This window comes from Agaricus bisporus (assembly GCF_000300575.1).
Source record: "Agaricus bisporus var. bisporus H97 unplaced genomic scaffold AGABI2scaffold_11, whole genome shotgun sequence".
NCBI classification, from domain to species: Eukaryota; Fungi; Basidiomycota; class Agaricomycetes; order Agaricales; family Agaricaceae; genus Agaricus; species Agaricus bisporus.
The window spans coordinates 589,980-602,034 of record NW_006267346.1 but is presented as its reverse complement, the minus strand read 5'-3'; the positions used below and the strand labels follow the sequence as shown (position 1 = coordinate 602,034).

Sequence of the window (12,055 nt, the reverse complement as noted above, 5' to 3'; positions counted from 1 at the left end):
ATGTTCTCCGCCGACGTGGAACTCTTCTTCAAAGTTGAATGTTGTAGCATTGTATTTGCGCGCGTTGAAGCTTCTCTGGAAGCCTTCCAGATTCCAAACTCCGTGGTTCCCTGACTGATGATCATTTGATGGCATATCACCCATTTCTTTCTTGCAGCAAGTGAAGTACTGAGTTTCTGTGAGTTTCGCATGGGCGAAATTCGCTCATTAACGAGATTTCTGGTGCTAAATTGGAAATTAAGATAGCTTTGCAAATGCATGGTTATAAGCAAGGCTAGTGGTACCACTCTCATTGCTTAGTAGGGAGACTCAACAATCGTTCCACTGCTTTCTCCGTTTTTCTCTTGTTGGCATATCTCTCCTTTTACGGCAGTACCGCGTGGAGATACATCTGACAGTGCAGGTAAAGCGCAATTCACTTCTGGGTCGACCCGTTATCTCGCTAAAAATTTGCGATAAGGTGATATTTGTCACTTTTTTCAAAGAAACGGGTGTGAATTTCTAAGGAGGAAACAGTATATCAGAAATCCTTATTGCACGCCTCCGAGTCCAAGGGTCCCTCCCCTGCTAGCTCTTCTCTCTCTCCTCCTCACTTGCCAGATGTCAGCAGAACATTCAAAGATGCTACCGACCATTCGCCCGTCATCTTATGTCTTGCCTATGATAGAATCGCATTACGAAGTGGAATTTGACAACCCGTCGAGTAGGATGGAATTGGGATTGCTGAGTATTACCAGAAATGGAAATCATGGACCAGTGACATCAGGTGGTCACTCCTACCCCGCACACCCGAAACTTAACGCCCAGCGCGAGAAACGACGAAGCAAAGACGCGTCGTCATTGAGCAGAGTTCCAGAGGACGATATAGCTATGGAGGGTCGTACTCATGAGGTTCGAGAAGGTCCTTTCGAGGGATCCAGTTCTACGCCAGCCTACTTGGGGGATCAGTCGCTTGCTGCAGACCAAGAAGTAGAGGAGGAAGAGGAGGAAGAGCAGTTGATTCTGGATAAAGAGCTAGCTCGCCAGGGTATCTACCGAGGTAAAGCTTGACTCTCTTTGTTTTGGCGGAGACTGGACTGAAATTTGAACAGGTTCATATCGCCGGCTGCAGGGGCTATACTCGCTTACACCTTTGTTCACTGTCCTGGTCTTCGTATTCCTCGCCGTCCTGCCTACATTTGCTTATCCTCTCTCCCCCGACCTCCCATATGCTTACAATTCCGGCTTCCCCTTTCCTCTACCGGAAGTCATTACAGCCACTGCATTCTGGGGACTCTCATATCTCTTTCACTCTCCTACCTTCTCGTTCTTTTTCTCCATTATTTCCCGTGTACCCATCCTCGCTCTCGCCCTAAGCTCTCTATCGCTTAGTTTCGTGGTCACAACTCTCCGACAAATAGTTGTCCCAATCCTGCTCATTCCACAGTACGCCGTATATGATCACCCTACATGGCATGATATCGCTTTCCGTCGTGTCTGGTGGCTGGCACTTGGGTGGGCAGCAGCAGAAGCAATCGTAGGCATCAAGCAAGGCTATGAAGGAATTGCTCTGTATAGGGACGTACTCGTCAACGTCAGGAGAGTGCTGCCAACACCGGGCGGAAATTCTAAATTCTCTAGCGCTTACATATCCAAGTATGCTGGTGGGGGCCACGATAGCTCTAGGCAGTATGAAGCTTCGAGGAACCTTGCAGACTCCGTAGGATCTCTTAATACAGAGAGACAACCTTTGTTGGAGCGCCTTCCTAGTACTACAAGCAGCGCCTCGCAGAGTGATGCACAGTTGAAGGATGCTATTGAGGCGGCGGTTGAGCACGATGTTGATGAGCTGCTCGCCATGCGCGGAAGGGAAGAATTGGAAGATCTCTATGGCATGCCATTTATTGTGAGTATAACACTTATTCTTCATTCTTCACGGCTGATGCGCTTTTTCTTTAGCACATTCCTGTTTTTATTTCTTGTCTGCACAGACTCAACTCCGTTCTCTTCATTTTAGGGTCCACTCTACTGGTCACTGCCGCATATATGCGCGCGCCCATGTCCTCGTTATCTCTCCTACACAATGCTCTTCACCATGAAAGGAAATCTGACAATACTCAACTCTTCATCGCTTTCCCTTTAGTTATAGTTCTCCAATGGATCCTTATACTCCTGCATACTCCTCGAATTCTACCTCGCATCGGTGTCCAAACCTTTGTCTACGTTGGTCTTATCATTTCTCTTAGTACTTTCTTTGCGGGTTTGGGTGTTTGGGAAGGTATCATTTAATTTTATTACTCATTGCCAAAGACAACTTTCTTGTGTCGTTGGTTTGCTTTGATCTTGTGTCTTTCTAAAGAGTTTCGTGTCCGCTTTGCCTCAATTGCATACTGTTTCGTGCGTTTGTTTCATCTTGTACAGTATTCTCTGTGCCTAGGTCTCGCTGATATATCTTGTATCCTTTCTTCATATCAAAAAAATTTATATGTTTTATCATCGCTAGACATGACTTTCCGAAAGTATATTCTATAAATCCCACATTTGTTCGGCAGGACCTTTAGCAACCCAGTCTCGCAGTGATAATGTCCCTCGTCTAGGTCCTTCACCACTTTCTCCAGCTCCTACTGCACCCCTCTTCCATTGAACATGCGCCCATATCCACGAAATTCCCATCAACCCTAGTCCCTTCTATCTGTATAATTTTTTTTTTTTTGCAGATGCTCTTATCTGTTACGTTGAAGAGAAGTTGGTCCGGGTCCAGCCTCAGGTACTCACTCCATCCAGCTCGGTGATAGTGAGCGTTAAGATTTCTGTACTTATTATTTTCCCCCTAATGTCCGTCAGAACCCATCAAACCTTTAAAAAACTTGATAACTTACATTTCGTTAAGACAGTTTTATCAGGAACTCAGAAGTCGTCAAACTCAACTGTTGAATGTTGAATGTCGAATGTCGAAAGTCCTTCCCACACCTGGTCGTGTAAGAAAAAAATTTCTTTTTTAGCGAAGTGAGCACATGGAGGGTTTTCTGTTTTACGTCCCTGCACATGCAGTGGGTAAAAACGATGGGGATACTTGTCTATGCAAGTCGCCCCTTTAAAATGATCTCAATGTCGAGGGTTTGAAAAAAAACATGCGTAGTTCTTCTTCTCTTGTTCTTCATAAGATGCAAGTCGAAGAAACTTCAATAAAAGTTGACTTCACCGTGTTCATCTATCAAAACCCGACGCAAGATAACGCAAAAGTGATTTTTGTGTACTGATTTCGGAGGGTTCCGGACAATAGTATAATTATAATTATAAATCAACCCAGTGAGTGATAAAGTGCCGAAGTGCAGTTTCATACGGCTCTTTGCGAAAGTGGTGAAGATTCTGATCACAGTGATTGAAGGTTTGAAGCTGGCTTTGAGGATAAAAAACACATGCAAAATCACGGTAGTAGACCTCCGAAATGACGGATAAACCAGGGTTGAACACAATAACCATTAATAGTACATTTACTACTTTAACAGAACACACCCAGCGCTAGAAGCTGCGAACGCTCATAGGCCATCACGATTTAAAAAGCTAGAACGACCGAGGGATGGGAACTTGCATTATCATCTATTGGGCATTAGACTGACTGTCTGCAGGGGATAGTAGCCCATACGTTCAGGTCGCAGATCAATATTAATCCGTGTCGGAGATCAATGTGGACGACACCGACTTTACATGACGCATGGCAGATACTTGCATCATCAACTTGAGTTGAAACACACTGTGGAGACGCCCTAGAAATGATGGTATCATTGGAAAGGTCTAGCCCAAAAATAACTTCTAATCCTATGGGGCAACGCCTGTAGTCATGATCATCACCTTCCCGCGAACATTCACTTTCGAAAAAATCAGAGGGAGATAATACACATAACATCTGACTCGTAACTCTCCCCTTCCTCATGATCAATATCTAGATTTCGTGTCTACTCATAACAGATTGCAATGCCTGTAGTTAAAGAAAAACGAGGATGAACTCGTATGGAAAAAAAGAAAGGAGAGTGATGGATTCGAAACTCGAAACAAATGAGATGTGAGTGAGTGGGATATAAAACAAGCAGCATAATAAGATTACACACTTCGAGAAACTACATAATAAATAATTAAACAAGAAAGAAGAAGAAAAAAACCGAAAAAGCGCAAAAAGAGAAGAGATAAGAGGAGTGGGACGAGAACACGGAATTCTTGCTCCAAACACACCACCGCCGAATTAACAATCAAGCGATGAGATAAACAGAGACCCATGGTAACCCTGCATGACAGGAGGAAGATCAATAAACCCCAAAAGACAGCCCTGAAAAACGCCGTAAGGGAGAAAATGCCGATCATCTCATGACCTGACCATCCGTCATACTTGACCATCACCACTTATTTAAACGATCAGGAACCTTAAAGTCTTTCCACGAACGCTTTCCTCCTCTTCGTATTCGTGATCGGCCTGCCATCCAAATACCATGGGCCATAATTCCGGATACCTCTGGGACACCGTCAACTTCTCCTCCCCTTCACGACCTGAGTTTCCAGCCATCGCCCTTCCGACTCACTCTCCCCACACCAGCCGTCCCCTCTCTTACAATCAACCATAGCGCCGTACTGCAAATGATATCCTTGATTTCCTCAGCAGCCAATTCCAATCCCCTGTAGGTGGTGTTGAAAGCATCTCTCGAAGCCGACCCAGGTTGCTCCATTTCTCCCATCTCGTTGACATCACCTTGCTCCGGGATGAATTCACGTGTTCGCCTCCTTATACATAATCGTTCGACCTCGATATCAGGAAGCGGGAATGGTACTTTGAGCATGGCGACGACTTTTGGGTGATGCGGTGTCGGTGAGAGTGTTGCAACTTTGAGTTTCAAGACCTTCTCTCTCGACCTTGACGACTGTTTCAAGCCCAATCTATCGCTCTTCGCAAAAGATGCGGTAGTACGTCGAACTTTCAAGGTACACACCCAAGGCGTCTCCGAATCTTCCGGGTCACTGTCTTCTCCATCATCCCTCCAATCACCTTCGCCCATTCCTTCAGAAGAGTAGTGCGAGCTCGATGGGCGCCTCATCCGCCTCTTCCGCGACTCTTCGTTACCCTCCTCAGAACCAACACCACTTCCAATACTCCGACTCGATTTCCCAGATCCGGATTGGGAACTTGCCCTCTTGACCGACCTTTTTCTTTTTGTCTCCTCTGATACTCCATGGTCTTCGTTGGCAGTACTATTACTCCTTCTATCCCCTACCTCACTCCTGGCTTTCCGCATCCCACGACTACTTGCTTTTACCTTTCCTCGCTTCCATTCAAAGCGTACTTCGACATCGGACCCGGGTTCTACTGTATTCCCGCTATGATCATCGCCCTTGCTTCCCGAACCGAGACCTAAAAAGCCTCCCCTGCCTGTCACACCATGGGACGATGAAGTGTCGTCATGCGTCGGTTGTTTTAACCATCTTCTGACGAGCCATACATACATCAGGGCCCTCATCTTCTTTCTGTCACATGTTCCCGAAAGATTACTCCCGAGAGCAGACACGAAAGTAGGTTGAATACCAAGTACCGGGGGCCGGGATTGCAGCTTTTGTAGTTGAGTTTGCGGAGTAGATGGGTGGGCTAAGGCTACGTGCGATTGCGAAGCAGATTGTGGTAGTGGGTTCTGATGGAATGCGCCTGGCAGTAACTGGTTCCCATGCACAACTTTTTCGCTCTCTACACTTGCCGTAGTTGCCGTCAAACTGGACGCGCTCATGTGTGGCGACGGATCAGCCCGATTCACATTCCTTGTCTGAGATATTCCAGGTTCCATGCTCTGAATGTCTGAAGCGGGATTGAGAGACGACGACGAATTTGTATTGGTGACCGAAAGCCGATTCTTGTTCTTCAATGTGGCCTTCATAGGTACAGTAAAAGTGGTCAGACTGATGTTTTTGGCCTGCACGTTCTCGGTAATCCGTAAATTATCGCCTGATTTTGGCGGCAATGAAACAGATGAAAGCGGCCGATCTGAGACTCGCGAATTAGGCTTTGTTTGAGGAGGAGGCGGGCGATCCATAGAAGGTGATGGCAAAGGAGCTGCAGAACGGGAAAGCGAGTTTTTGAGTTTTTTGTTGGGATTTCCTTGAAAAAGTTTGCCGAAGAAGTTTCGCTTCGGAGCCGGTGATGTAGGAAGCTGAGGCGTGGCGAGCGGCGTGACATCAGGATCGTCAGATGAGCTTGGTGGGAAGAGTAGATTTTGCTGCGGCTGCGGTTCAGGGTAACTCTGCTGAAGATTCTCGGATTGGGACTGTTTCGCCGGATCGAAAGATGTGATGGATGGTAAAGGCGTCAGATGATACTCAGGCGTATGTCCACGACTGGAAGCGGGAATGCTGAGCGTTGTAGGAATTCGGGAATGCATGGACTGGGAATCGTCTCCAGTGGTGTTGACGCCGGCTTTAGCAGCGCAGGACGGATGATCTCCCCATACCTCGACAGGCTCTAGAGAGGCCAGATCAATAAGTACAAGACCTCGCCTTTGGAACTTGGCGATCTTGGCATCCGTTCCGGCATCGACGATGACATTTGTCATGACATTGTGCGCCTGTAGATTATATAGTGGGACAATGGTGCGTCTCGCAGATGGGCCAGATGAACCAACGGATGAAAACGAGGTGGTAGAAGATGCAGAGGGAGCGACAGAGGATGCATCGGAGCGAATGGAAGAAGCGCGAGAGAGTGTCTGGTCAGTGTCAGTACCGACACTGTTTACAGAAGCGTTGGACCGCGAGACGACACCGCTGGGGGGTTTAATATTTGGTGGAACGAGTTGGACCTGGAGATTCAGGGGGTGGTTTGATTTCGATGGCGGGGGTCTGACGATGATGAAACTCTACAAAAGCAATCAATATAGGGTTAGCTTGTTAGTTTAGGTGAAACGCAGTAGATACCTCGTTGACCGCCTTTTCTCGAGGCTTCGCAGACGGCTGAGGGAGCTCTGTGGACTGCTTTGAAGCCGAGACAGCGTCGTTGGGTTCGTCCTCCGATGCCGGGTCGTCCTGTTGGAAATGGACGGTGTTCTGGGTGCCCGCTGGTCCCAAGTGAAGGGACGAGGGGATGAAAGAGGCAAAGGAGGAAAACATGGGCGAGAGCAGCGTCGAGTGGAGAAACCGAGTGTCATATACTCTATCAGCAGAATTATGTCAGCATCCGCCTCCATCCTCTGCCCGGGACCCCCGGTACTGTATCTGAAACTCTCTGCTGCACCCTCGGCGGGCTCGACATTAATTATATCCCCTTTGCTCCTTTCATGCCCAGGCACGCGACTGCTGCCCCTAGTTTTTTTCTTTTCTCGGAGCTAAAGGCTGCGCGTAAGTCACTCTACTCATCGGCGCCCGTAAGCGATACAAATATAAATATGGCCCTAGTGCTGCAGCTTGAGCCTTGAAGGGCGTCGTTTGCTAAGGGCAAAAAAGATACATACTTATGGACTATACAGACACTGTAAATTCCAATACATGATACATCTCCTCGGGTAAACTGGAATTTCCAATTCTCATCTTCTCTGGTAAGTAAACAATCCGTCCAGTCCGGGACCATAACACGTGTGAGGTTCTAAAGATTGAATTTTGTGGTTTATGATTTTAGAAAGGAGCCGATTGCCCAAGTTTCTGATTGCAAAGAAGTGACGAATCATGGAAAACATGGAGCAAGGCGGAACCTTTCGAATGTAGAGATTAGATTGGATCATCAAGGTGAAGGCCGAGTTGACAGCTTGCTATGTTTCTGCATTCTGCATTCTGTATTGATAGAACGAAGCGTCGCCTATGGCGACTCTAACCCTACTTCCCAGATCAAGTTAAACCTATTGTCAAGACTCCTCTAGGCTTAACCAATACCCCTCTGTGAACCGCCTCGCAATTTCTTTCCGGTTTCCTCCAACCGTTCAAGCCCTTGCTCGTAGTCTGAGGCTCACTCTACGGTGCTAATAATTTGTTGCTCATCCATGGTGTTTCCAATAATCCAATCCCTAGGCGACTTAGGGAGGTCTATGAGATGCTAAGAAGGAACCGACTATAAAATACATAATGGTGACGCGGTGCGTCCACTCCAAACAGTACGCTATTCCATTTATGACAGGGGTTAACCATATACTGACATGATGAGCAATTCTCTATTCGGTTGATTGTCTGATCACTCATCAACATGATGAGATGATGATGATGCGCTGATGGTATCAAATGGTATATTGAAAAATCAAACCCTTATAAACCCCTCACAAGCAAACAAGTGTTCTGCTGATCATGCCAAGTCGCTGACGATTACAGATTATCACCAAACATCATCATGTTAGCCGCCATGTTATCCTGCGGCTCAATCACAGAGGGCATGATACACACAACGTGTTCGCTTAAATGTGCTCATGCTTTATCCGACTCAATGCTTCTTCTGCTCCCTGTTCCGCTTGGCTGGTTAATCTCGGGTAATTATGTGGGAAATTCAAAGAACATAATAAAGGCCAGTTTCTCGTGCCGATGCAAACCAAAGCCCCAGGTCATTGGACAACCCTTTCTTCATTCTACCAATTATTACGAAACGCGAGCATGGATGTCATTGATTCTCCTCACTGCTCTGTGCTAAAGACCTGACAAATGCCCAAACCACGATTGCTTGCTCATTCACATTATCCCAAATCTGTTCAAAGGGTTTCCCTCGACGAATAAAGTCGACTTCAAATACTGGTGTTGTTCCCGTTTCCTGAAAGACGAGTCCGACTAGTGGCGATGGTCCTTTGAGTAGAAAGTCGCTTTTTCCCCATCTCCATTCAAGCTTCTACCTTTGTCTTCCTCTATTCGGTATACTCATGGACGCAAGCCGCGGTCCACGATTTTAGCTATCCCGAGGCTTGCGCAAGGTCTTTTATTTTACGCAACTTGCATCTCGTCCTCCCACGCCATTGCCTGATGGTGCTGTGGGCCGCCTGAGCCACGCTGCTAAACAACTCCAGGGTAAGTCACCTCCATGCGGACAATTGATGCGTTTGGATATAAGGCTACGCATTTCAGGTGGGTCCGTACCTCCATTATCCCTTGAGGCAGGAGGGAGGTCACCGTAAAGTAAGAAGGCTCGCTTTGAAGTTTCCCAGTTCTTGGGCAGGAGCTTTCGTAAGAGGGTGTGGGTTTGAGTAGTCTCTTCCCGTAAACTTGGACCCCGCGGTGTAAAAACAAAGCCACTTCTGCTGCCGTCAAGGCCAATATGGTGTGTTATACTTAGACCCTCAGGAGCCAAAGAAAAAGAGACTTGAAAGAACAGCAATTAAGATCCCCGTTGTAACTCCCACCAAGTCCGTCACTTCCTCGCGGTGCGACTCCATTTTACGGTCAACGTGAGTAATGGATTTGACATTTAATGTTATACCGCCCAAGGTAGAATGGGCGATAATTGAATAAAATTTACATGTCTTAACCATTAATGAACTTTTCTCCTTTCATTCCAAGCAATTTTTTTGCATTCTATTTCACCCTCGCCCTCCGGACAGTAACCTCCGGACCGTTCCCGCCATCAATTCAAAGTAAATGCTTCGCGGAACAGATATTAGTTAGACCGCGGGAGACGGACAGCTATTTTTGCATTACTCATTTGACGAAATGAGTGGCATTATGGCGCGAGAGTCTGGAACCAGACAGTATCAGTTATGGGAGTTGTCAAACCCGTTAATTTTGGTACTCCATTACCCGGTCTCGAATATACAATTTGGGATGATCGAAGAAGACAGATTCAAGCAGAACACGGGAATACTCTATCTATCTCTATCAATAGGGCGAGAAAAAAAGTCAAACTCTGTTTTCGGTAGCTTTCTCAGAGCTTTCTTCTCAAACTCAATCAAGAGTGAAAAAAAGACCGGGGAACGGACGCTCTCTTTTGAAAAGAGGTTCAAGCACTGGTAATATCAATGCGTTTCAATATGAAACGTCATGAAGAACCAAATATCAGCATTTGCGAGTCACCGACAGGCCTTCGCGTGAGAGAAAAGGATCATCCTAGATTCTGTATACATTGAATGGGAACATCCAGAGTAGTAAGATGTAGAGCCACTTTACAGGGTTGGACTTTCTGCATATTCCTTTTTCAGTTCGTTTCGCTCTCACGGCAAGTTCGGAAATTGAGGGTCCTCAAAAGGGTCATTCAATTCTTCAAGTGTTTATGACTTGGCTCGTCATGCCGAAGTTCCTGAAGCTCAGAAATCCAAAAACGGTTTACGTTCGTTTTGTTTTCCTTGGTAGTATGACCTGAGGACACAATACAAATAATTCTTCGTTTCCCCTTAAGTTTGAACGACACATTCCTCTCCACCCTATTGAACCGACCCCCAACGCCCGCTAGCAGAGGATGTCCGGTTGGGAATTACCTAACAATAGATTTAAGGATACGCTATCTGATGTCGCAATTGTGACAACAAGGTCAACATATATCAATCCTCTTGCCTCGAGGATTTTATTCGGCTAGGAGGGAGCCCCAAAAATGCGACAACACTCTCATCTTTTACCAAAAACATACATCACTTCTTAAGTAGGACTGGCCGAGAGGCTTGGCTAATCTGTTTTCCGACAGGCTGGTTGAAAGTAGTTCAAACCTATTTATGGCCCACTGCTATTCGTACGCTATTCGTGGCCTTGTCGTCCCCGTTTTAAACGATCAAAAATCTTTCCTTAATGACATATTGACAAGGGATCTGCGAGAAATGAGGGCCGATGGCATCGTTGATGAACCCATTCGTTGTAAATCAAGTTATTTGACCGTAAGCCTTGATCTTCCTCTAACGCCCCTATAATACCGCTCTCGGGATTCAAGACATGTCATCACACTTCCAGACTTCATAACATCCATTTAGGTAAGTGTAGGAGTGTTCAATGGGGAGGAAGGACATGTAGGCGCAGCACATCTCTGGCAACCCTAGTCAAACACCTCCAAGGGTGATCATTCCGCGAATAAAGATACCTGTTGAGTGTCTTGTTCCTTGTAATCCGTATATGTAGAAGGCTTTTGACAAATGTGTAAAATCACCTTCGAATCAATATAAGGAATCGTCCGGATATCTCGGTACGGTGGATCAGTCATCTGTTCCAGTCTGACCTCGCAACTACCCGCATTGACACGCCATGCTCTTCGTCCCAGCCGCATATCAAAGTAAAATGGGGTTAGAAAGCACGACTGTCCAAGCTCCGAATACACAAAAACTTGACTCCGTAAATGATGTAACCTGTATAGGTCCGCTGTAATACCTAAAGTTGAATTCTGTTGCCTTCAGTCAGTGGTTTTTGGGGTATTCGATGATAGCATGGTTAAAGACGTAATGTTGTTGCCGTGTCTGTAAGGTCCACTGACACCCTGGATCCAAACCATACTCGCAAACCAGTCGACACCTGTCTGACGGGCCAAGGAATACGACGAACTGTGGCTTCTCGAATATATCCCCCTTCCCGAGGACGCCAGACGCATTATGAACCCAGTATGCAATTCCAGGACATTTCAAGGTGGTCAAAGCCTTCAACGGTGAATAGTTTTGGTAGTAGCTCGCAACCCATCGAAGTTATTCAGCTCGAACCAACGTCACGCTCTAGTTCAATTCAAAGTTACATGGAACACCCGAAGCACCAAGACGAGGCGGTGAAGACGAGGTGAAGACGTGGAAGCTGACTAGGGTCTTAGCTTTGGAGTTACGACTTGGCCATGCAAGTGAGGCGATAACTAGCCTATATGATCCAGAGTTAGAGAACAAGTTCAATTCCCAATTGAGAGTTAGCGAACTTTCAAGTGGACACTATAGATAACCTTCAGAGTTTTTGGTGAACTTCATGCTGTTGGTACCGGAGAGAAGACACTTACTAACCGAGAGGATAGTATCGACACCTTCACAATCATTGAGAATCTCCAAGTAACTCGGAGGACTGAAAGACTTGTTTCTATCAGATTCACACGCAGAGCGAGAAGTCAACCTTGTACTGGATGGAAGTTTCTGTGAACAGGTCAATGTGGTGATCAATGCTGGAGCTATTAGTGGGTATCATGTGAACCACGGAGAAC

General features: G+C 46.4%; 2 protein-coding genes across 2 annotated transcripts; one reads left to right on the top strand and one right to left on the bottom strand.

Annotated features, from left to right (window-relative positions):
• Positions 1-621: 621 nt before the first annotated feature.
• AGABI2DRAFT_121648 (hypothetical protein) lies at positions 622-2,268 on the top strand (the record flags this gene model as incomplete). The annotated part of the gene is made up of 3 exons (XM_006455684.1): positions 622-1,039; positions 1,092-1,885; positions 1,939-2,268. 3 exons carry the CDS (start codon positions 622-624, stop codon positions 2,266-2,268), a joined length of 1,542 nt encoding a protein of 513 aa, XP_006455747.1.
• Positions 2,269-4,170: 1,902 nt separating this feature from the next.
• AGABI2DRAFT_195125 (hypothetical protein) lies at positions 4,171-5,887 on the bottom strand. Its single transcript, XM_006455683.1, has one exon. The coding sequence runs from the start codon at positions 5,799-5,801 to the stop codon at positions 4,515-4,517; it is 1,287 nt and encodes a 428-aa protein (XP_006455746.1). The 5' UTR covers positions 5,802-5,887; the 3' UTR covers positions 4,171-4,514.
• Between the last annotated feature and the right edge of the window lie 6,168 nt (positions 5,888-12,055).

Coding starts and splice junctions, on each gene's coding strand:
- AGABI2DRAFT_195125 (XM_006455683.1), bottom strand. CDS start 5,801: ATGGAACCTGGAATATCTCAGACAAGGAATGTGAATCGGGCTGATCCG.